General features: G+C 38.5%; 1 protein-coding gene across 1 annotated transcript in view; it reads right to left on the bottom strand.

Moving 5' to 3' along the window:
• Positions 1 to 24,738, bottom strand: part of TTN (titin) — a 285,745-nt gene that overhangs the window by 207,501 nt on the left and 53,506 nt on the right. Inside the window, exons 44-46 of the mRNA XM_065880462.1 lie at positions 19,724 to 19,912; positions 14,417 to 14,461; positions 273 to 3,023 (exon numbers count right to left, since the gene is read on the bottom strand). Coding sequence (XP_065736534.1) covers positions 273 to 3,023; positions 14,417 to 14,461; positions 19,724 to 19,912 — 2,985 coding nt within the window. The remainder of the gene's footprint in view (positions 1 to 272; positions 3,024 to 14,416; positions 14,462 to 19,723; positions 19,913 to 24,738) is intronic.

Raw genomic sequence — 24,738 nt, forward strand, 5'->3', positions numbered from 1 at the left:
AGACACTAAAAAGCATTTATCAGTATTATGAAATATATGAAAATACGTTTCATTTTAAAAATAAGTAGTAGTGTAGATATAACATACCACCCAGTAAGGCAGTAAGGGAAAATGGGAAAGTTAATAACCATGATTATGTCTGTGATTTCATTCTTACTCTAAATAAACTGCATTCTGGCAATGGCAGATAAGTGAAAATTCAGTGAGGAAACCTAAATCATTACAACCCAGTGAACGTTAGAACTTGATTCACTGAATCCTTAAAATCCAACCTCTTTTGACTACAGTGAGTTTTGCTGAAGTTGCTGTTTTTCCGTCATCATTCAAGGCCTCACACGTATATTCCCCTTGATGTTCTTCTCTATTTACTTTGTCGATCACTAGCATATATGTATTTTGATCTTGTAAACACTTGAACTTTTCATCTGAAGGCACCAGTTTACTCTCAAAATACCAATTCACCTCTTTGGCATTTGTTATGGATGACGCGAGTCTTACGGTGTCACCTTCCTTGGCAATCGTGTCCACCAAGGGCGTCTGTACGTCAGGACCACCCTCTCTGAGTGAGCTACCCTCAGCCTCCCGTATCTCTACTGTACCAGCCTTCTCAGTACCACCTTCAGGGGATTTCTCTTTTTCCTCTGATGGTTTTGGTATCTCATCCAGTTTTTCATCAGAGACAGCAGCGGAAGCAGTTGTGGCACCCACAGCTTTGACCTGACTTTCCACCTTAAAATAACTTATCTGTTCCTTTAAGACAAGATATTTAGATTCAACCTCTGGTTCGGTGATTGCTTCAACCTTCTGTGGATTAGAAAAAGAATCCATTTCTTCCTGCAAGTCTGTTGTGGCTCCTTTCTGAATTCCAGGTTCCTCGGCTGTTAAGATGTTCATTTCCTCACATATTATAGAGCACAAAGCCTCCTTAAGTTCAGTTTTCAAGTTAGCCATTTGAGGATCAATGCCTTCAATAGTGATGGCTAATTCTTCTGTTAGAGACTTCACTGAGGTAATAAAGTAGGTGCACATAATGCGGTTGGGCTCTTGGGTGAAGTCTATGGCCTTGACCTCTACCTGTTCAATGTTTCTTAACCATTCAGAGAAAAGACTCAGCTGCTCGCTGGACACTGCTGCTCGCAAAGCCCTGCGGATCTGAGTTTTCAGGTTCAACCGCTGCTCTTCAGGAATAGCAGGAAGCAAACTTTCCTTAGAAAGCAGGTCACTTCCCTGCACCTCCTGCACACCATTTATTGCCATGGGCTCTTTTTTATACTTAGTGGTTTGGTTCGGGGGCATTGCCAAGCTGTCAAGACGCTCTTCCTTGAGCAGTACCTGCTTTTCCTCACCCGCCAACGGAAACCTTAAGGACTTGCCTTCCTCAACGCTGGCTGCGAAATCTTGCTTTGCACTGTCCAGTTGATCCACACTTTCCATTAAGATTTCACCTTCTGTGCACGTGTGTTCTGAAGGGACCCGGGAGATCATGATGTCAGGACCCTGGAAACTTTCCACGTGTCCCTCAGCTAAGCTCTGATTCAGGATGAGAGCACTTTGCGCCTCTTGCTCTTGAAGGATCACTCTTTGCTCTTTGTCCACTGTGGATACTATCTTTTCTTTTGGTAAAAGTACTTCCTCAGCCACAGAGGTTGGATATGAATGGGCTGGCGTTTCTTCTATTGATGACTGTGGATAACTCCCTTCAGGTTCAGCTACTAAAGTTTGCAGAGACTCAACTGTTAATGAACTAATTTCCTCTATGGACATGGCACTTGGGAAGATTTTTTCAGTATCTGATAGAACCACCTGTAATTCAGGCTCTTGATACATTAGAATATCTTCTTTGGGGAGGGTGTCCTGGGACTGGACAATCTGCAGCTGTACATTGGGAGGTGGTTCCTTGATAGGCTGGACATGAATAGTGTCACTGATGGAAAGAAGTTCACTGATGCTTTCAGGAGTGGGCATATCCTGCTGTAACATGACTGTGGATTGCAGTTGCTCAGCTATGAAAGTCACTTGACTGCTCAGTTCATTGGTTTTAACAATATGCTCGTAAGAAAGCTGCTGTTTTCCTTCTGCAATTAAAGCGGCTTTCAAAATGGTGTCCTTTACAAAAGCTGCAGTCTCCTGCTCTGAGTCAAGTGCCTCAACTGCAGGGACCGTTAACGACGTCTGGGGAAAATCTTCAGGAGCCTCTGGTGTGGACGTTGCTTTACAGGGGGCATCAGTCATGTGTGTGTCTTCCAGAAGCACGAGCAGCTCTGCGGCACAGGTGGATTCACCCCACACATTCTCCGCTTTACAGACATATAAACCACTATCTTCTTTCTGAGGGTCATTGACGATGAATGTCCCGGAACCATCAGGATTATGAATGATAGTGTAATAAACATTGGTGCAAAGCTGCTTGTTTTCTTTGAACCACGAAACAGTGGGTGCAGGCTCTCCAAGCACCGTGTACTCAAAGATGGCAGGGAGCCCCTGCGTACAGTGAATTGGTTTTAACTCCTTAAGGAAGTAAGGAGGACAAGGACCTTCGAGCTTTTCCAGAGATTTCTCTTCTGCTGATTCTGGTCCTTGGAGCCCCTCTCCTTTGGAATTTACTTTCAGATAGGCACTACATATTGCCTGTCCATATTCATTACTGGCAATACATGTATACTCTCCCTCATCCTCTAATTTGGTGAACAGAATGATCAAGCTGTGGTCATTACCGTCAAAAACAAATTTGTAGTCAGCTGAAGGGGTTAACATTACTCCATTAAAGAACCACTGAATTTGAGGCTTGGGAATACCAGTGACAGTAACAGACAACTTAGCCACATCCCCTATGCTTATTTCAGCATTTGACACTTCTTTGATGAAAACTGGGACACTGCCCTCCTTTTTGGAATCGAATTTAGTTGAATGAACTGGAGGTTCAGACAAAAGTTCCAGTGTCTCATTTCTACTAGATAACTGAAGGCCAGAGCTAGAGGTTTGAGGTCCTTCTTCCTCAGCAGACAGAAGAGAACTAGAAAACTCTGTATGGGGAAAAATGGTTATTATTTTACTAAAACAAACAAAGAAGTTGTCAAAGAATTATGCACCAATTGATGGCCTTCTTCTGTTTTATTCCTGAAATCATTAGATTATCTTGAGATTAATTTATCAAAAGGCACATTTCTAAAATTTTAACCTTAGCTTATTATATTATATGATTATAAATACTGTACTGATGCAACTTTCAGTCCATTTCATTTGTGTTAGAGTTTATACATTTTAAAGATGTTCTTATGAGTTTTCCTTTGTGATACAGTCCCAATTCTAAAGTCTGAGAAACTGCTGGCTGGCTAAATCCTGCTAATCAAATAATTCAGGCTCCAAATGTTTTTCTTTAAAACATAACTTTTAAATAAAAATTCCACTAAATATTAAGTAAAAAAGAATTCAGGATCATTTAAATAAATTTCTAAAAAGATCCAGAATTGTTATTTACATTTAGAATTTTCTTGAGTTTAAGAGTGATCTTCATTGTCAAATTGAAGACTGTTTATTTTCAAACTAAAACATCTATGTTCTAGCTACTGCTTATAACTGTTTTCAGTTACTAGAAATGCAAGCCTTCCTTTGCCTGTGTAAATTGCCCTATTACTTCAACAAAGCTTTTATAATGAGGCTTATGTTAAGAAAATGGGAGAATCAGAAATGAGAGAAAACTCCAACATTAAAAAGTTAATTATAGTTTATTGCATGAGAAATACCTACACAGTATTATTGAACAGGAAAACAAAGAGTGAATAACAGATACTCTTTAAACAGTATCATGGACAGGATGAAAGACGTAGTTTGATAACAAGGAATCAGCTTTTCATTAAATCTATTAGGTAAATAGAACAGCTCTGGTTAATAATAGTTTTATTACCTTACCTAGAGCAGTTTTACTATTGTATTAGTTTACTTGCATCACGTGGAATAGTCTTATGCTTTAATTCAAATGTATTAGCAGTAAAAGGCAGGACTCCAGTATCTGTTGGCTTATATAAATATACTGGTAAAACTTACCTATAGCATGTAGAATACAAACTCAGTTATTATTATTTCAGTTAGTAAGCTGTAAAAACATTGATTAATTTCACATACTAATGGTGACCACTTAACATTTAATCTATGATGTATCACTCATGTCAGCTTTCCCTTTTCACTTGAACTCCCAAAGTATCTGTAAAGGGAGTGAATGTCAGTATAGCGAAAATACCCCTACTCACTAACGTGTTGAAATATTTTCAATTGTTTTTCCTTTCTTCTAAACATGGTATATTAACTATATGAAAGATACCAGATGAAATTCAAGAGTCCCGAAACATGAAAGGTGTAGTTAAAAGTACATGTAGTAATAGCAGCTAATAATTATGTTTAAACTCTACTATGCATAAAACAATGAATTCTTTATCCAGCATCAGAGAAATTCATATTTCAGGCTTTTAAGTTGTATGCTGTTGAGTCCGAAAATAAAAAATTCCATTTAATTATCTACAACAATTAATAAGTAAGCCAAGGGTGGGCAAAGCTTATTTTTCTTTATTCAGTCACTTTCATTCTGAATCTCCTCAAGCGCCATGAATTTAAGACTAACAGAATTCTAATGAGCAAAATCAAATAAAGCCCACCTTTTTATAAGCATAAAGGTATAGTTTTCAGCCCTTGCTGCCAATCCAATATGGCATTAAAACTTTTTTTTCTTTTCAAGAACAGGTTTGAACTATTGTTATGCTGTATAAGGTTTGGGTAAAGTGTGCTTATCATGTTTGTCATGACCTGAATTTCTAATTTATTTAAACATCCATTATGTGACTCAGAGTAGAATAAATCCTTAAGTCCCTAAACTATAGAATTAGTTTTATTTCAGGGATTTATGATGTGATATATTAGATATATATATTATATATATTATATTATATGCATATAATATATATAATATACAATAATATATATTATGATGTGGTATATAGATATATATCATATCTATAATTATGATCACAGATATTGTTGCTCACTGGTTGAAACAGAAATGATTGTTTCACAATAGTGTATCTATCTTGATAAGTTATGGTGACTCAAAGAAAGCAAAGCGAATGTTCTTTGGGGGGTGGGGTGGGTGGGGTGTAAGCCTGACTGGTCTGTCTATATCCTACACATTCTCCCAGTTTCTTCTTTAATTTGAAAGGCTTTTAGGGAAGTCCCATTGTGGGAATAAAAAATTTGACAGATGAAAGAAGCATAATAAACATGATTGGACATATGGATTCTCTTGAAAATTAAATTTAAATTAAATGATTAATGTTTTAGAATTAAAGTAAAATTAATGTATTTAATATGATCATGTTATGTAAAAATTGCTCAATGCAGGGGAGAAAATAGCCATTAGATGACAGTGAGTAATTTACAGAGTGGGAGGAAGAGAAGTCTCACAATCAAATTACTATATTCTATTATTCCTCTTGTTATCTGTTGCAAAACTGAAATGTATTCCGAATTATATTAAGAAAAGTTACCACTGGGATGACACAGAATCATAGTTGAACAATCACCTCTGTGGTCTTTTGGTCTAACCCTTCGTTTTCAGGTAAGAAAAAACTAAGTTTCTTTATGTTTATTACAGCTTATATGAGAAGATTTAGTTCACAGTGGCACATAGGTACGTTAAGGATTTTGTGAACTTACTATAATTATAATTTTGAAAAACAAAAACAGCCACTTTAGAAACATATACGTTTATACATCTTAAATTTGAATGCTTATTAATTTCTAGTTTTAAAAATAAAATTCAGAGAAAAGGACAGGAAAGCTAATTATCTTCTTATTTGTATATAATCTGAAATACAAATTACCATATTGCTTCAAGACTAGAGATGTCCCACCATCTTTTTCTAATTTTAAAGATTCTGAAATTGTACTGCAGTTTAAAATTTATATATAAATGTAATATAGTAGTTTCTTGTCCCAACCCCAGTCCAGTATCAAATTAATGCTGCATTTTACACTTAATGCTATCTCAGAAATTGAGAAAATAAGGTAGTTCCAAAAGTGGAAAGATATTTATTTGCATATTCTGCAAATGTCTAGGTGAACTCTACCCACCAAGAGAGCACCACTGGTCCCTTCAAAAGCAGCAAGAGTTAAAACACTTAAGAAGAGGGATATTAATAATGAAAATATTTTTTAAAGAGCTAAAAATAAATATAAAGATTGCAAGGTAAAACAGATTATAGAGTTAGTTACCAGTTGGGCAAAGCTGGTTTCTGTTGCTGCTTGGTTTGTTCTGAGTAAATAAGCATGTATTTGGGTGCAAAAGAGTTATCACTTCCAAAATGACTTATACTCAGAGCAGAGAGATTTTACCTTACCAATTTGTCTGTGTGGTCATCTGACATGGTCTTCCATTTCACATTTTACTTGACATACAGTTTATCTGCTAAAAGAGAATGCATTCTGCTGAAGGACTTTATGGAGTAGAAGGAGGGTAAAGTAGAAGTACCAACGATTAGGTAGCCAAGGAGATGTTTAATAGTGTTTGATGATTCACAGCAGAATTGACACAGGTGATAATTCCACAGTTTAGATAATAGAATATTTACATGTATTACAAACATGAGATTTCCACATAGAGAAACTGTTTTCCCTGGGGTTTATCAATGTAATTTGTTCAAATAGAGTAGATGTATTTGGAGATTTATTAGAACTATATAATCTGGAAAGTGTGAAAGCATTCAAGTCCATTCTCATCATTATGGGGACACCAACACCTTGCATGAGGAGCTTTAAATTAGGGTGAGCACTGCACAGGCCTCAGCCATGCCCGATTTGTTCGTAGCTACACACCTGTACTCACCTTCGTCCTCCTTCACTAAGCTTGTTATGAACAGGTTGTGGAACCCTATGCCACTTTCCTCGGCACTGAACCTTGTTCCTTGCACCAATCTCCCATCTTTGTACCAGTAAACTGTGGGCCTCGGAGAGCCACGGACTAAACACTGGAAATAAGCTGCTGTCCCTAACGGTGCTGAACAGTCAGAAATACCTTTGATAAACCTGGGAGGCCCTTCCTCCACCTGAAATTCAAAAAAGCTGTCTGAATATTTGTTCCTTAAGACTAATTCTTCCTTCACACTGCTCAATGTCACTTTACTTTTCTTTGACAGCAGAGCCAACATTTCGGAATCTCCCATGGTGAGGAATCCCCGACAGATAGCCTCCCCTACATAATTCACAGCTCTGCACCGGTACGTTGCACTATCAGAAAGACAGACGTTGCGAATCTTAAGGGTGTGACTTCCCTTCTCCTCACTAATCACATATTTAGCGTCATCTGGCTCAATACACATATATTCTTTATACCATTTCACTTCAGGAGTTGGGATGCCTATGACTGAACATTTGAACACAGCGTCTGAGTTTTCTGGAATTCTAAAATCACAAATAGGCATTATAAAGCGAGGAGGCATTTCAAATACTTCTAAGTCAATTTTTAAATCTTTGTCTTCTTCCTCCCTTGAAGCCATACTTGGATTTGCTAAATTCAATGGGAGAACATCCAGACTCACAACCATGCTTTTATGATCAGGAGTAAATTCAGGAACTGTGACTATTTTCACTTGCTTCTCAAATTCTTTAACATCTTTTTCACTTAATTCAACTTCCAGGACAATTTCTTGAGGAGAAGGGGTTCTTGATGACCCAGTGTTTTCCAAATCGAACTCCATGACATGCTGATGTGTTACTGGAGGCGGAAGGGCCACTGCTCTCTCTTTTGGGGGCACAATGTCTACATGTGCAAAGCTCTTTGCTTCCCCTATGATGTTTACAGCATGGCACATGTACTCGCCTCCCTCTCCTTTTTGAATGTTAGCAATTTCCAAAGAACACACATTACCCACCCTTTCTATTTTGATCCTTTCATCTGGCTCTAGCAAAGATTTATTTCGATACCATTTCACACCAGGAACTGGAAGGCCCTCAACTTCAACAATGAAGCCCAAGGTTGTGTTTTCATAGATCTTCCTTTTGGTCAGAGGTTCAATAAAAGATGGTGGCATTTCATTGTCTTTTGGTTCAATGGCTTCATTGGGTGTGCCAAAGGAATCAGAACGCCATAATTCATAAGCTGAGCTTCTCTCTTCTGTAGGTGTGTGGAAATGCTCACTTGATGGACTGTCCTCCCTTTCTAGTTTTGATGGGCACCTTTTAAAGATTCCAGTGGGGTTTGGTCCTCCAGTAGGAACAGAATATCTTTCAACAGTTTCTCCTCCTAAAGGTGTAGAATATCTCTCTAGTGTCTCCCCTGAGGGCGTGGAATACCTCTCTAAGGTCTCTCCAGGAGGTGTGGAATATCTCTCCAGGGTGTCTCCTGGAGGTGTGGAGTATCTCTCCAGGGTCTCTCCAGGAGGTGTGGAATATCTCTCCAGGGTGTCTCCTGGAGGTGTGGAGTATCTCTCCAGGGTCTCTCCTGGAGGTGTGGAGTATCTCTCCAGGGTCTCTCCTGAGGGTGGAGAACACCTTTCTGCTACCTTGCCTTCGGAAGGTGTTGAGTACCTTTCAGTAGCTTCCTCTAAAGGTGTGGTCCTTTCAATAGTCTTACCTCCTAAATTTGTTGAGGATTTTTTAGCTGTGTCTACAGGAGTAAGATACAAATCAGGAGACTTTGGAGTTTCAAGATGTTCAACAGAGGATGGTGGGGTATAAAACTGATCTAGCTCAGAGAGTGCTTCACTGCTTGTACTTCCCACATCAATTGAAATATCAGATTCAGGAGAAAATGGGCGTCCCAGTGATTCCTGTTGTTGGTTGTAGTACTCATACACAGTGCTGAAAGTTACTTCTTCGACCTCCATTGATGTGACTGATTCACTGTGGACAAGATCTGCCTTGTGCTTGGTGTCTGCCGTCTCAGGAACTTCATGCTTTCCAGCAGCCAGTAAGTACTGTGTTAGGGAGGTCTCACATTCCATTACCTCTGTTGTATGTGCCTCATCCAACTTAGGAGGGTTTTCAGAAAAACAAGTTTCTATCTTTTGTTTTTCAGTACTGGAGAAAGAAGTTTCATTCTGAACTTGAATTTCTTCATAACATTTTTCTTTTCCAGGAGCATCCATTTTCTCACTTATTTGATCATTTGGATTCCGTTGTTCCTCAGTCATCAAGAATGGAAAGTGCTGACTCAGGGAAATTTTTCTGTGGCATGTGTCTGCTTCCTGAACCTCACTTATGTGGTCTCCCAAAATTCCAGCAGCATATCCCTGTGTCCCTCCATCTTGCTTTTGAAATGACTCCAACTCTGGTTCCAAAGATTGCTCCTCCTCCTTTTTACAAACCTCTATAAGTTTTTCCTCACTTGCTTTTCTCACATGTGAAATGAAACTCCTATCCCCATTTTTCTCAGAAATATCAGTTTTTCCTACATCTGTGGATGAGGTTGAAAGTAGGGCACACGGTTCACTATGGATCTCTTCAGAAATAGTTTTAAGAGAAATATCAGTAGTTAAAATTTCTAAATTTTGTTCCTGCATATGTTTTTCCAAATAAGAGGCATTTTCATCACTACCACTTTTCTCCCTCACAGTCCTATCTAAAAACTCCTTACTGGAAGAAATCTCTGGATTGGTAAATATGTTACTTTGTGCGCTTTGAGAGGTATTCTGTGTATCAGATTGTAATGTTTCAGTGCTAGGAACTTCCTCTTTATATGGTGTTTCCTGCTGTTGCCTAGTTTCTTGCTCTTGAAACTCCTTAGCTGGGTCTCCTAAATGAGAATACATTTGCTTCAGATCAAATACAATGCTCTCAGCCTCGGTTGTTTCAGAAGCAGGATGCTGGGTTTGAAAATAAGCTTCTTCTGATTGATCACTATCTAGTCTAACTTCCTGAAATTTTACATCCGCATTTTCTATTTGAGCATGAAATTGCTTTAGGTCAAATGTAATAGGTGCTTCATGTTCAGCCCTTTCAGCAACTGCAGATTGATCTATAAGACCTACTTCCTTCTGTTGTTCCCTCTCTTGTAATTCAAGTACCTTATGAGTTTGAGAAGAAAGCAGCTTTAAATTCATTACAATGTTAGATGAATCTTGTTCAGTGTTTGGAGGCATTTCCTCTGCCTGATGCATATCTGTGTTTAGGTTACTTGATCTTGATTTTCTTTGCTTTAAGGGGAAGTCTTTGTCATCAAGCTTCTTTTGAGGAGGATTCACAAATGATTTCTTGGTAGGTCTCTTTTCTAGAACGCCTTTTTCTATATGTTGTAACTTTTCAAATGCAATGATTCTATGCCTCACCTTTTTTCCTGGGTAGTATCTCCCTTCCCCAAAGGGTTCTTCGTATACAATTATGGACGATTCTTTCGTATTGTAACCATCAGAAGTTCTCTCAGAGTGGATATTTGATAAATAGTCACTTTGGGCACATTCTTGCACGTTTTCCCTTTCTGGTCCACCAAGTTTCCCCAGATCATTTCTTACCTCTTTCCTAATTTTAACTTCACTGAAATCATCAACAGATGGATAGACAGTCCCCTCTGCTTGGTGTAGCTTTGATTTTTCATTTACATGTTCCTCTTTCTCTTCATCCTGACGTTGTATGAGTTCAGCTCGGAGAGGCTTGTTGATTGTTATGGATCTAGAAGCACCCTGCATAAATATGGGCAGTTTTTCTCTAGAAGATGTGCAAGAAACCTGGCCTTTCTGGTCTATCTGTTCAATTGTCTCAAGGCTTTGAAAATATTCTCTTACAGAATATTCTTTTATATTGGACTGGGGAGTAAAAGGACCGGCTGGATAATCACGAAAGTGTGCCCTTACAGATTCTCCCTGAATGTGTTGATCTTTGGAATATTTGGCATAAATTCCACCCATATTTTCTAATTGACTATATTCCCTGTGAGTGACAGGTTCCACTGTTAGATCTGAAACACTCTCAACCATTCCTGAACTGTTTTCAGCAACACATTCATATTTTCCAGAATCTTGAGAATTAACATCATTAATATATAACCTGTGGCTACAATTAACTTCTTCAAACTGGAACTTCTGGTTCTGCTTTAAAAGGACTCCATTGTGGAACCATGTCACAGCTGGTTTAGGCTCACCAGACAGTGAACATTCAAGGACTACGGAATCCCCTTCTCTACAACTGGCATGCTTTGGCATTTCTTGTAACACTTCTGGCGGCTCGTTAGTAATATCAGATGAAAATATAAATTTGTGCTTTGGTGACCGAGTAGCCTCATCTTGAGGTGTTGCTTTAGGTTCCAACTCCTCCAGTTGAAACAACTCTCTTGACTCTTTATCCTGTTCTGGGGTAGGAGTAGCTGCCGTTATCTGAATTTCTACAGGAAAGGAAAGAAGTTCTATGTCTGCAGAGGGAGGAACTGGTGGGTTAGCTTTTAACATATGGAGATTTGTTTGGCCTTCCTGTCTCAGAGATGGAGGAACGCCTTTTGCTTGGTCAAACACCAATGTCAGCTCCTCTTCTTCATCAGTGTAGTCATGCAACACTGGGACCCTATGTGCTTCGACATCATGCCTTTGTTTTGACTTCACTTTAAGTACACCGGTTGTTTTTACTGTTCCGTATTGGTTAAACAGCACACAGGTAATGAAACCTTCATTTTGAGGATGGACAGAAGAAAAGGTTAACGTTGAATAGTTTTTGAAGGTCTGAGTGATAAAGCCTCGATTACATGGGACTGGTACATCATTGTTATACCATGTCACTATGGGTTGAGGATATCCTTGAAAATGACACACGAATTCACAGCTATCACCTTCATAAACTTCTTGAGGTTCAATTTCTTGAAGAAATGAAGGTGGGCAACGTGGTGGATGTTTCTGGAAAGAATTTTCGAAAAATCTTGTGGCTTTTTCTTCCTGTTCAGTTTTGAATTCATCGACTTTTGTGGAAGTGGAGTGTTGAAATTCTCTCAGATCATCTTTTCTTATTTGGTCAATATCTAATGCTTCACTTTCTTGAATATTTACAACTGCACCAGAAGATTCACTGGTGTATGGTATAGTAACTTGAGACACCTTTTCAGGGGTCTCATATATTTCCTCATTCTTACTTACATTTGTGATATCTTTAGATGACTCTACAATTTCCGTTGGGGTCATAAGTTTTTCAAGTTGTTCTCTTGCTTGGATATTCTGATTTACTAGAATCCTACCATATAAATGGTCCCTTGATAGACTTTCTCTTAGGAATGCCTCTTGGCTCACTCTCATTTCAGTCTGGAGAATTTCCTCATCAACAGTAGTTTGAAAGCTTGTGGGAGGTTCTCCAGATTCTACATTTTGATCCATTAGATTAGGAAGGACCTGTGGATCTTGGACAATACCCTCAGTTGAATTATCTACCTTATCCCTATTGTCAGCTAGGTCAGATACAGACCTGCTTTTTATTTCCTCTCGAGAGAACAGAACGTCTTTATCATTGTCTTCACTTCTCAAAGTTCTTGAACTTATTTCAGATGACATATCTAACAAAGATAATTTCTTTTTCTCCATTAACATTTTTCTAGCCTCCCGTAAATGCTGCAACTTCATTTTGGTCTCCTCATCCAGGAAACTTTCACCTACATTAAGCCATCCCCTTGTGTCCGATTTACTTTCTAAATATTCTTCATCATACATTAAATCTGTTTTCCTGCCAGGACTTACTGTCTTAAAGTGTATAGTTCGCATGATTCCCTGTTGTTCCGCGTCTTGTTTCTTGTTAAAGGGAGAGCCAGTAAACCTCAGGTCAACCTTTAATCTATTTTCTCTCCTTTCAGCTAAAGCCTCCATATTTCCATGTGTCTGTTCTGCCCTTTTCAGAAATTCTAAATATTTCTCATCTTGCCCTTTTTCAATAACAAGCAACGATGCAGTTGACTCAGCAGACCCTTCACTATTAATTGCTAATAATCTATAACTTCCAGTATCTCTGTCTTGGACCCTTTTAACCTCTAAGCTGGAAGAGTGATGATGTAAATCACTCTTTGTTTTTATAACCCGTCGAAGACCTGTTGGGATAGGTCGATTGTTATGAAACCAAGTCATTTCTGGAGTTGGACAGGCAATTAATCTACACGTAAAAACAACAGGTTCACCCTCGAAAACATATTTAAACATAAGCTTTTGGGTAAAACAAGGCTTGAAATATTTGGGCCAGGAGCTTGTAGATGATATTCTACTTGCATATCTTTTAGCAGCCATGGAGCTGTGATCTGTGTCTTCAGGATCTGAGAAGGCAACGCGGGTATCTCTTTCTGAATGTTCAGACGCTTCCTCAGAGAACAATTCTGAAAAAAAGTTCAATTATAAAGCATTTTACTATTTTCCATAGTACTTGAAAAAGTTGAAAATAAATGAAATTGCAAAATAGGAAATGAAATAAAGTGCATGCTACAGATTCTCACAAATCCATAAAAAATTTCACTCACCATATTTGTTCGAATAAACGCAACACCATGCTCTGTTTAAAAGATTCTGACACGAAAATCGTTCGTTGTCTGGTCTTTTCTTCAAACTGCTGAAATTTCTTCTTGAACAAGCACAAATGAATTTCAAAATAACATGTTCCTGTGCATATTTGTTTTGAGAGCAGGAAAACTGTTCTTTTGATGGCTAAGAGGAAAATCTTACCTGACTTGCAGAGAGTGGAATAAACGCCCTTTCTGATCCTTTTGATTATAGATTAAATTATTGTATTTTTGGAGAATTAACTATTTAAGATATATATACGAGAACTATAACCATAAGTGATTAGCTAAAATAAAATAAAATAATAAAATAAAATGAGAAGGCGTTTATTCGAACTAATACAGCCATAAAGTCACGATGTTATGCAAAGAAAAGCAGGCAATAAGGATCACATAAGGCAGCTATCTGCAAGCCAGTGTAAGAGACATATCAATGTTAAAATGATGTATGTGCATGAAGTGTAAACTGGAATGGGAATGTAACATTTTCACACACCCTAAATAAAAAAGCGTCTCAATAATAATTCATTCATGATGTTGCATTCTGAGAATGACAGCTAGGTTATTGTCTCTTGTTCAATTTAATTCACAGTGATTTTGAAAACAAACTTCTAGTTCATGATTTCATGCATTAAGATGACAACCTTTTCTAATACACGCTTTTGAAAATGGCTGCAAACATGAAGTTGATTATGGCTGATAAATTTTAAATATAAGATTTTAAATTACCATAAAACAAATTACTGTGAAATGCATGTAACTATCAGCATACTAAACCAGGCATGCAACACAGTAATATATACTGTAAGAGATATATTTGTACATCTATGTCATTTTTCTCAATACTACTGACAGAAGGCAGCTCAAGGATTCTATTAATCCTTCAGAATTTCTACTTAAATCTCATATTCAATATAACCATACCTTTCATCTCCATCTCAATCTGCTCATGCAACATTGATTCAGGAGCTAGAGTGCAAAAACAAGAGAATTTCATGATTAATTCCATGTACTTTCTGCCTCAATTCATGATTCACACAATTACAATTTTCTCTTTACTATAATAGAAAACTACATCCCCCAAATGCACCCCCCAAAATCCATGCCAAACAGATCAATGAGCTGATAAAGTACATGACAATGATGAAAGATTTTTAAACATTTTTATTTTAGGTTCTCTATGAAATTTCCACTTTTACTTCCACAATTCCCCATGCCTTTTACATGCACTGAGAAAAGCAATCCACAAACAAAAGGAATATTTCTTTTTTAATGTCTTGTTGACTGACTACTTGCTAGGAGATGAAATCACATTTAGAAGGAACATGCATTTTCTAACTTGCCACTTTTAACTGAGGGCCATTCTCAGATTTCCCTGCAGAATTGAGTTTTCTGCTAGTAAACACTCCTTTGATTTGAACCACCTTTAAAACTTCACGCAAAGTCCAATTATATGTTAAAGAGCAGAACAGAGTCCTCAACTCAAAATTACTTTTATTACATAAGGAAAAGTCACAGCCTTTAGACACAATCATCTCTGGGTGGCTTCAGAGAAAGCAGGTGCTCAGGTAACACTCTCATTCTCCCGCCTGTGTGACACAAGTCAGTGTGCTTGCCGCCCTGGCTTCTCAGTTCCTTGTGGTCTTTGGCATGAAGTTACTGACAAACTTGATGTTTTCTTTGATGATGCTCTCTTTACTTCATGGGTTGTTTTAACTTGGGACTCTTTGAGTGTTTTAATACTTTTAGTGTCTGAACCAAGGGTAATTTTGGTAAGTGGTCTGGTTTGCAATTCTTTTGCTAGGTAAGAATAAAGTTTGGAAAAGGAATAAATTAGTTGTGTTTGTAAGAGTAAAACACACGTGGAATTTAGAGACGATGGAATGTCATTACGATGAGAGGGTAAGCAGCACATTAGTCCCCAAACTAGGATATATCTATGCTTACTACGCACATAAGAACTCTACTCAAACAGACTTATGGGGGTTCCCATTCCTACCTGATTTTCATGGATAACTAGCCTATGTAAGATTATTAGGTCCAAATCGAAGAGGAACAGATAAAGACTGGCCTATATTAGATAATTAGATAACTGTGCCTGATCCTTCACTCTTCAAATACTGAAAAGTGGCTTCTCTTTTAACTTTCTTCAGTAAGGCAGTCTGGACTTCCCAAGGGAAAAAAAAATGCTCACGCACCAAGAACATTTTAATAATATAATTGTTGGAACTGAGTGAACTGGAAATCCTGAGGCAAAAATGTCCAGCTCAAATCCACTCTGGGAACATGATGATGAAGGACTGTCCTAGAGCACTAGGTTCTTTAGGAAGCGAGTTGAAAGACCTACATTTCTCCCACCTCCACAACACACCAGCTCCCAATTATCTTGCTGCGGAAACCGTCACAGTTGTCACCTACGTGACTTGTAGACAACGCCTCCAGATAGATAGTTTCTTGTGTGATTACTGTGCTAGCCAGCAGCTATGGTGAAACTGAGGGTCAACTTTCTGGATGGTGGAATTTTCTACCTAATTTGCATAATTAGACCTCAGTTCTTGAGCTATCCCTTTCTTAGGCTTTGAAAATTAATCAGAAATAGCTATAGACCAAAATGTCAGATTAAGAAAAAACAAATCCTCCTTTTGGTGAGTGAGGATTGCAGATACATTAAGTGAATTAATGAATCTATCTAAAAATTCACTGCAGAGATGGCCGTGCACACAGCACTGTATTGCCCCTGTTCATCTCTGACGCCTCAACAATAATATGGCCGGATCAGGGAAGAGCTAGAGGCCGCAGCTCTCCACAGACCCCTGGAGATGCCTAAACTTCTTCCACCAGCTTCCCTCCATGGGATTCAGCAAAGGTCCTTTGCTGCAGACACACAGCACAGGCTTCTAGTACCTGAAGAATACTCTTCTCATTTTATTAGCATCCAAGAAGAAAGTCCATGGAAGGAAGGAAGAAGTTAACTTTTGCCCAAATATATTTGTGCCCCTTCTAGACACAGTGGTGAATCAAGCACAACAACAACAAAAGTAATGATCTTGCTGTGAGATAATTCTACAATTCTGGGAGGATCTGAGACTATAAAGCAGCAGCATTTATTGAGAAATATCTAAAGACTACTAATTTTGGTCCAGACAGTGCCAGGCACAATAATAAATGCTCAATAAACACTTGATGAACTCTAACATCTGAACCTTCTTTGGTACACTTCCTAGGTGGCACATTTGGTAAGTATTAGAAAAAAGAGCACATACGAAACAAACCTTGACTTCCTGAACTCAGATTTGAAAGTTAAACTTCCTTGAATCTAGACTGGAAAGTTACACGTTCTTAAGTTTGGCCAATGACTTGGCTGACTTTCATAAGTCATTTATGAATAGAGTGCTAATTTAAGGGTATTCTATTTAATATATTCATTGATTCAATCTGCATGATGGAAAAGCTGCATAAAGCGATGAGGATGAAATGAAGCAAGTCAGAGCTAAATATCAAATAACCACCTTCTACTCTTAGTACTGCTGATGTTGTCTTCTCTCCGTACTCATTGTGGACAACGCAGCTGTACAATCCTTGGTCTACCAGCTGAACATTACATATGGTAAGTAACTGAGCATTGCCATTTTGTGACTGCTTCACTCTCTTAGATTCCTCTATCTTTACACCTTCATGAGTCCAGGTTACATCAACGGAAGGTTCTTCTGAGACACAGAGGAATTGAGCCATGTCGCCGCACTTTACAGAGAGGTCCTGAAGATGCAGGAGAATCCTTGGTGCTTCATCCATTGGCTCTTCAGCACATTTCTCAGATAACTCAGTGCTTTCTGCAATTTGTGAAAGGGATGCAGTATGGTGCAACTCTACATCTCGAATGGATGTAGCTGTGTGGGCGGAACTTTGAGATACACCTTCAAAAACCTGAAATTCATATTCGTATGATGATCCTTTAAATGACTTAATTTCGCTTTGGGATATTTTGCTCTCCTGCTTTGTGAAACAGGGATCTGCCACTGCCTGGGACTTGGTGGACTCTCTTACATTTTCCCCAGAACTTTGCCTAGCTAGGGCTTGCACTGTACGATCAAGTGACAAGAAAAAGAAAAGAACATTAGGATCTAAGTTTTGTCACCTGGCTAGGTTAGTAACATAAAATGGCATGGAAGATGAAGATGAAAGACGTCACTGTTACTTGGAAGCAGCATGCCAGATGCAGTGTGCTCCAGGATGTCAGGGTGACACAAAAGAAAATTCATTCCCAGTGATCCAGTGAGGGATGGATGATGAAGGCTCATGAGGATGCCATACAGTATCTGCTTCCTTCTTTTTGTTGTCATCGCAGCTATCCAGAATGACATAGCCGCTCCCTCTTTTTTTCTGACTCTATTCGGGATATCATTTGTCCTCCCTCCACCATATACTTTATCAAAAATATGTAGCAAATAAATCATTAATGATGCAATGATGAGATGCTGTTTAGAAAAGTAAAAATGTCAAGCAAAGTTGATGCCTAACCAAATAATAACTAGTGTAATGCCCAGAACACATACTTCAGTGAGATTTAAAGTACACTGGTTAAACTATAATTGAGGACTTAGGGGCACCTGGGTGTTACTTTGTTAATAAATTATGGACCGACCACAATATGCACCAAGACACACAGCAGAGACTCTCATTAGTAACAGTGGGAGTAGGAGGGATGCAGCAGATCAAAGTCTTTGAAGCAAGCCAGGCTTTCTTTACCTTTTGGAGTCACTGTGAGTATAGCTGCACAAATGGCTTCCCCAGCGCTATTGGCTGCTTTGCAAGAGTACTGGCCGGCATGCTCTGAGTAAGCATCAACTATAAGCATTAAAGCCATGCCTGTGGACTCCTCAAAATGGAAAACTACATCTTTTGTTGGTAGAATTGGTTGCTGGTTATGCAACCACTGGATTTCTGGCTTGGGAATGCCAGAAACCCTGGCATGGAATCTGACTGTCTCCCCGCTGTGCACCCTGAGGCTTGATAGAGGCTGGATGAAGATGGGCTTTTGGCCAAGGGGCTCCTTCTTAAATGAAACTGATGAAGAGACATGCCATTGAGAGTCTGATGTAACTTCTTCAAGTTTGCTAAATCCTGAAAAGAAGCATGCCAACCTTTAATGTCTTTACCCTGCACTGAAACCAGAACTTACTGGGAGTTGTCTACAGATCTGTTATCAATTTCAGTGGTGAACTAGAATCCAGACCAATCCTGATGCCTTGTCAACGTATGTCACTACATACACACATTGATTCAAAGTCACACAAGTTCCCTTCCATTTTCCAGACAAACATGCTGAGACATAACTAGTCTAAGGAACTTCACTACATTGTGTACGAGGGCAGTCGTGGAGTGTGCAATTCAGTTTAGGTATTCTTGTTTCCTGTTGTTATTTCTTCCCCTCTGGTTGTCAAACCAGCTTTTCTTTTTTGTAAACCACACTACACTGATTATTAAGAAAACCTCTGGTTATTATAATAAGTGTTTAAAATCAAGGAAAAAAGCAAAACTTGCCCTAACTCTTTATGTATTTGTATATGCTTAATATTACAGAGACTATTTTAGCTCAGGAAAAACAGCCTGATTCTATAAAAATACTATCTCATTTTGAATCAAAGTGCCCCCCACCCCGACACTGAGGAAGTGTTTCTGATTGCAGCGGAAGAGCCCCAAGTAACAGAGATGTTAAACCATCTTACAGTGGAGCCCCTCAACCCTCAGGCATTCTTTGAATGACAGTAAACACATCCAGCTGGTGTGCAGACCTGAAATCACCCACTGTAGCTTCTGTGAAATCAGAATTGTGTCAGTACAATGGTGGGATGGTAACACTCTTAGATTTAAAAACATTTTTTTTAGAATTTGCATCCTAGCCAGATGAGAAAACAGATCTATCTAATTCTTTAGCATATTTCTGCCCATTCTGATACATGCTGATCAGGAAGCATGAAAGCTGATGATGAGAGCAACACATTACAAAATTCTATGGAGACAAAGCAGGGCAAAATAAAAAATGATGGTTTGTGACTCATAATGAGAAGGGGTAACTGAAAAGCGAGAACGTCACATATAACATGGAAACAATTAGTCACATTAAGAGAATGGTAGGACCAACGATTTACGTGAAATCCTTAGTGATTTGTTACTGATATTGTGAGATTAGATCCATATTTAAATGTGGTTCTTAAAGTTGTTTTACTGTACCTTCCAGTCTCAAAGTGGCTGTGCTTGATACTTGACCTACAGCATTACTAGCAACAAAAGTATAAATTCCTTCATCTTCTGGAAAAGCTTCAGCAATTTCCAGTTGGTAAGTGTCTTCAAACTGAGTCATTTTAAAGAACCGAGATGGCTTGATTTTCTTGTCTTTGCTGTACCAAGACACTTTTAGATCTGTAACGTGAAAGGAAAAGGATCTTTAAGTCACTGGAACAAGTGGATATTTTTATTTACCTGCAAACACAATATTGACTATATTAGTGACTAATTTTATATTTATCTAAATAACATTATACTTCTCTTTTGGGCATGCCACATCTGATCTTATATAATTTCTTTTCATTTTTAAGAAGGAAACATGATTCTAGAAAAATCCATCTTATAGATGGGTTATAATGTTTGAAAATTTACAATTTTAGTTATATTCTTTTTAACCATTTGCCTGTCATGCTATGGAAGCAAAGATAAGGTTTTGACATGTTCAGTCAAATGAGAAAAAGACTGCCCTGAGAAACAGTCATCATAAAGGGTTTGATCTGAGATTGTGGTTACCTACTGAGACAGGAAGTGAGGGATATCTGCACGCTGGTTAGGCAGAAAGACCCATCAAAAACAGACCTGAGAAGATGAACATTCCATAAAGTCTAAAAGAGACACCCTTAAAGGATGAAGAAGAAAATCTCTATTATTTTGTTACCAGTAGGCAAGCATTGGAAGGTCTCAGCACAAAAGAAAATTTTTAAAATGGAAAGAGTCATGAAATTTGGGCATCCTAGATATATTTGGCTTTTTTCAAAGTAGGAGTAATAATAAATAATAATAAAACTAGCGAGTAGGAACCAAGATGGCGGAGTAGAAGGAGGTGCTCTCACTCCCTCTTGTGAGAACACCAGAATTACAACTAGCTGCTGGACAATCATTGACAGGAAGACACTGGAGCTCACCAAAAAAGATACCCCACACCCAAAGACAAAGGAGAAGCCACAATGAGATGGTAGGAGGGGTGCAATCACAGTAAAATCAAATCCCATAACTGCTGGGTGGGTGACTCACAGACTGGAGAACACTTATCCCACAGAAGTCCACCCACTGGAGTGAAGGTTCTGAGCCTCATGTCAGGCTTCCCAACCTGGGGGTCCGGCAACGGGAGGAGGAATTCCTAGAGAATCAGACTTTGAAGCCTGGTGGGATTTGAATGCAGGACTTCAACAGGACTGGGGGAAACAGAGACTCCACGCTTGGAGGGCACACACAAAGTAGCGTGTGCATCAGGACCCAGAGGAAGGAGCAGTGAACCCAGGGAAGACTGAACCAGACCTACCTGCTAGTGTTGGAGGGTCTCCTGCAGAGGTGGGGGGTGGCTGTGGGTCAATGTGGGGACAAGGACACTGGCAGCAGAAGTTCTGGGAAGTACTCCTTGGCGTGAGCTAAGTGTCTGTCATTAGCCCCACCAAAGAGCCCAGGTAGGCTCCAGTGTTGGGTTGCCTCAGGCCAAGCAACCAACAGGGAGGGAACCCAGCCCCTCCCATCAGCAGTCAGGCAGATTAAAATTCTACTGAGCTCTGCCCACCAGAGCAACAGTCAGCTCTACCCACCACCAGTCCCTCCCATCAGGAAACTTACACAAGCCTCTTAGATAGCCTCATCCACCAGAGGGCAGACAGCAGAAGCAAGAAGAACCATAATCCTGTAGCCTGTGGAACAAAAACCACATTCACAGAAAGACAGACAAGATGAAAAGGCAGAGGGCTATGTACCAGATGAAGGAACAAGATAAAACCCCAGAAAAACAGCTAAATGAAGTGGAGATAGGCAACCTTCCAGAAAAAGAATTCAGAATAATGACAGTGAAGATGATCCAGGACCTCGGAAAAAGAATGGAGGCAAAGATCGAGAAGATGCAAGAAATGTTTGACAAAGACCTAGAAGAATTAAAGAACAAACAAACAGAGATGAACAATACAATAACTGAAATGAAAACAACACTAGAAGGAATCAAGAGCAGAATAACTGAGGCAGAAGAATGGATAAGTGACCTGGAAGACAGAATAGTGGAATTCACTGCTGCAGAACAGAACAAAGAAAAAAAGAATGAAAAGAAGTGAAGACAGCCTAAGAGACCACTGGGACAACATTAAATGCAACAACACGTGCATTATAGGGGTCCCAGAAGGAGAAGAGAGAGAAAAAGGACCAGAGAAAATATTTGAAGAGATTATAGTCGAAAACTTCCCTAACATGGGAAAGGAAAGAGCCACCCAAGTCCAGGAAGGGCAGTGAGTCCCATACAGGATAAACGCAAGGGGAAACACGCCAAGACACATAGTAATCAAATTGGCAAAAAATAAAGACAAAGAAAAATTATTAAAACAGCAAGGGAAAAATGACAACATACAAGGGAACTCCCATAAGGTTAACAGCTGACTTCTCAGCACAAACTCTACAAGCCAGAAGGGAATGGCATGAAATACTTAAAGTGATGAAAGGAAAGAAACTACAACCAAGATTACTCAACCCAGCAAGGATCTCATTCAGATTCGATGGAGAAATCAAAAGCTTTACAGACAAGCAAAAGCTAAGAGAATTCAGCACCACCAAACAAGCTCTACAACAAATGCTAAAGGAACTTCTCTAAGTGGGAAACACAAGAGAAGAAAAGGACCTACAGAAACAAACCCAAAACAGTTAAGACAATAGTCATAGGAACATACATATCGATAATTACCTTAAACATGAATGGATTAAATGCTCCAACCAAAAGACACAGGTTTCCTGAAAAACAAGACCCATCTATATGCTGTCTACAAGAGAACCACTTCAGACCTAGGGACACATACAGACTGAAAGTGAGGGGATGGATAAAGATATTCCATGCAAATGGAAATCAAAAGAAAGCTAGAGTAGCAATACTCATATCAGATAAAATAGACTTTAAAATAAAGAATGTTACAAGAGACAAGGAAGGACACTACATAATGATCAAGGGATCAATCCAAGAAGAAGATGTAACAATTATAAATATATATGCACCCAACATAGGAGCATCTCAATACATAAGGCAACCGCTAACAGCTCTAAAAGAGGAAATCGACAGTAACACAATAATAGTGGGGGACTTTAACACCTCACTTACACCAATGGACAGATCATCCAAAATGAAAATAAATAAGGAAACAGAAGCTTTAAATGACACAATAGACCAGATAGATTTAATTGATATTTATAGGATATTCCATCCAAAAACAGCAGATTACACTTTCTTCTCAAGTGCGCACAGAACATTCTCCAGGACAGATCACATCCTGGGTCACAAATCAAGCCTCAGCAAATTTAAGAAAGTTGAAATCATATCAAGCATCTTTTCTGACCACAATGCTATGGAATTAGAAATGAATTACAGGGAAAAAAACGTAAAAAACACAAACACATGGAAGTTAAACAATACATTACTAAATAACCAAGAGATCACTGAAGAAATCAAAGAGGAAATGAAAACATACCTAGAGACAAATGACAATGAAAACAAGACGATCAAAAACCTACAGGATGCAGCAAAAGCAGTTCTAAGAGGGAAGTTTATAGCTATACAAGCCTACCTCAAGAAACAAGAAAAATCTCAAATAAACAATCTAAACTTACACCTAAAGGAACTAGAGAAAGAAGAACAAACAAAACCCAAGGTTAGTAGAAGGAAAGAAATCATAAAGATCAGAGCAGAAATAAATGAAATAGAAACAAAGAAAACAATAGCAAAGATCAATAAAACTAAAAGCTGGTTCTTTGAGAAGATAAACAAAATTGATAAACCATTAGCCAGACTCATCAAGTAAAAGAGGGAGAGGACTCAAATCCATAAAATCAGAAACGAAAAAGGAGAAGTTACAACAGACACCACAGAAATACAAAGCATCCTAAGAGACTACTACAAGCAACTCTATGCCAATAAAATGGACAACCTGGAAGAAATGGACAAACTCTTAGAAAGGTATAACCTTCCAAGACTGAACCAAAAAGAAATAGAAAATATGAACAGACCAATCACAAGTAATGAAATTGAAACTGTGATTAAAAATTTTCCAACAAACAAAAATCCAGGACCAGATGGCTTCACAGGTGAATTCTATCAAACATTTAGAGAAGAGCTAATACCCATCCTTCTCAAACTCTTCCAAAAATTGCAGAGGAAGGAACACTCGCAAACTCATTCTATGAGGCCACCATCACCCTGATACCAAAATCAGACAAAGATACTACAAAAAAAGAACATTACAGACCAATATCACTGATGAATATAGATGCAAAAATCCTCAACAAAATACTAGAAAACAGAATCCAACAGCACATTAAAAGGATCATACACCATGATCAAGTGGGGTTTATTCCACGAATGCAAGGATTCTTCAATATACGCAAATCAATCAATGTGATACACCATATTAACAAATTGAAGAATAAAAACCATAGGATCATCTCAAGAGATGCAGAAAAAGCTTTTGACAAAATTCAACACCCATTTATGATAAAAACTCTCCAGAAAGTGGGCACAGAATGAACCTACCTCAACATAATAAAGGCCATATACAACAAACACACAGCAAACATCATTCTCAATGGTGAAAAACTGAAAGCATTTCCTTTAAGATCAGGAAGAAGACAAGGATTTCCACTCTCACCACTATTATTCAACATAGTTTTGGAAGTCCTAGCCACGGAAATCAGAGAAGGAAAAGAAAAAAAAGGAATACAAATTGGAAAAGAAGAGTAAAACTGTCAGTGTTTGCAGATGACATACTATACATAGAGAATCCTAAAAATGCCACTAGAAAACTACTAGAGCTAATCAATGAATTTGGTAAAGTTGCAGGATACAAAATTAATGCACAGAAATCCTATACACTAATGATAAAAAATCTGAAAGAGAAATTAAGGAAACACTCCCATTCACCATTGGAACAAAAAGAATAAAATACCTAGGAATAAACCTACCTAGGGAGACAAAA

This window comes from Phocoena phocoena, chromosome 7 (genome assembly GCF_963924675.1).
Source record: "Phocoena phocoena chromosome 7, mPhoPho1.1, whole genome shotgun sequence".
NCBI classification, from domain to species: domain Eukaryota; kingdom Metazoa; phylum Chordata; class Mammalia; order Artiodactyla; family Phocoenidae; genus Phocoena; species Phocoena phocoena.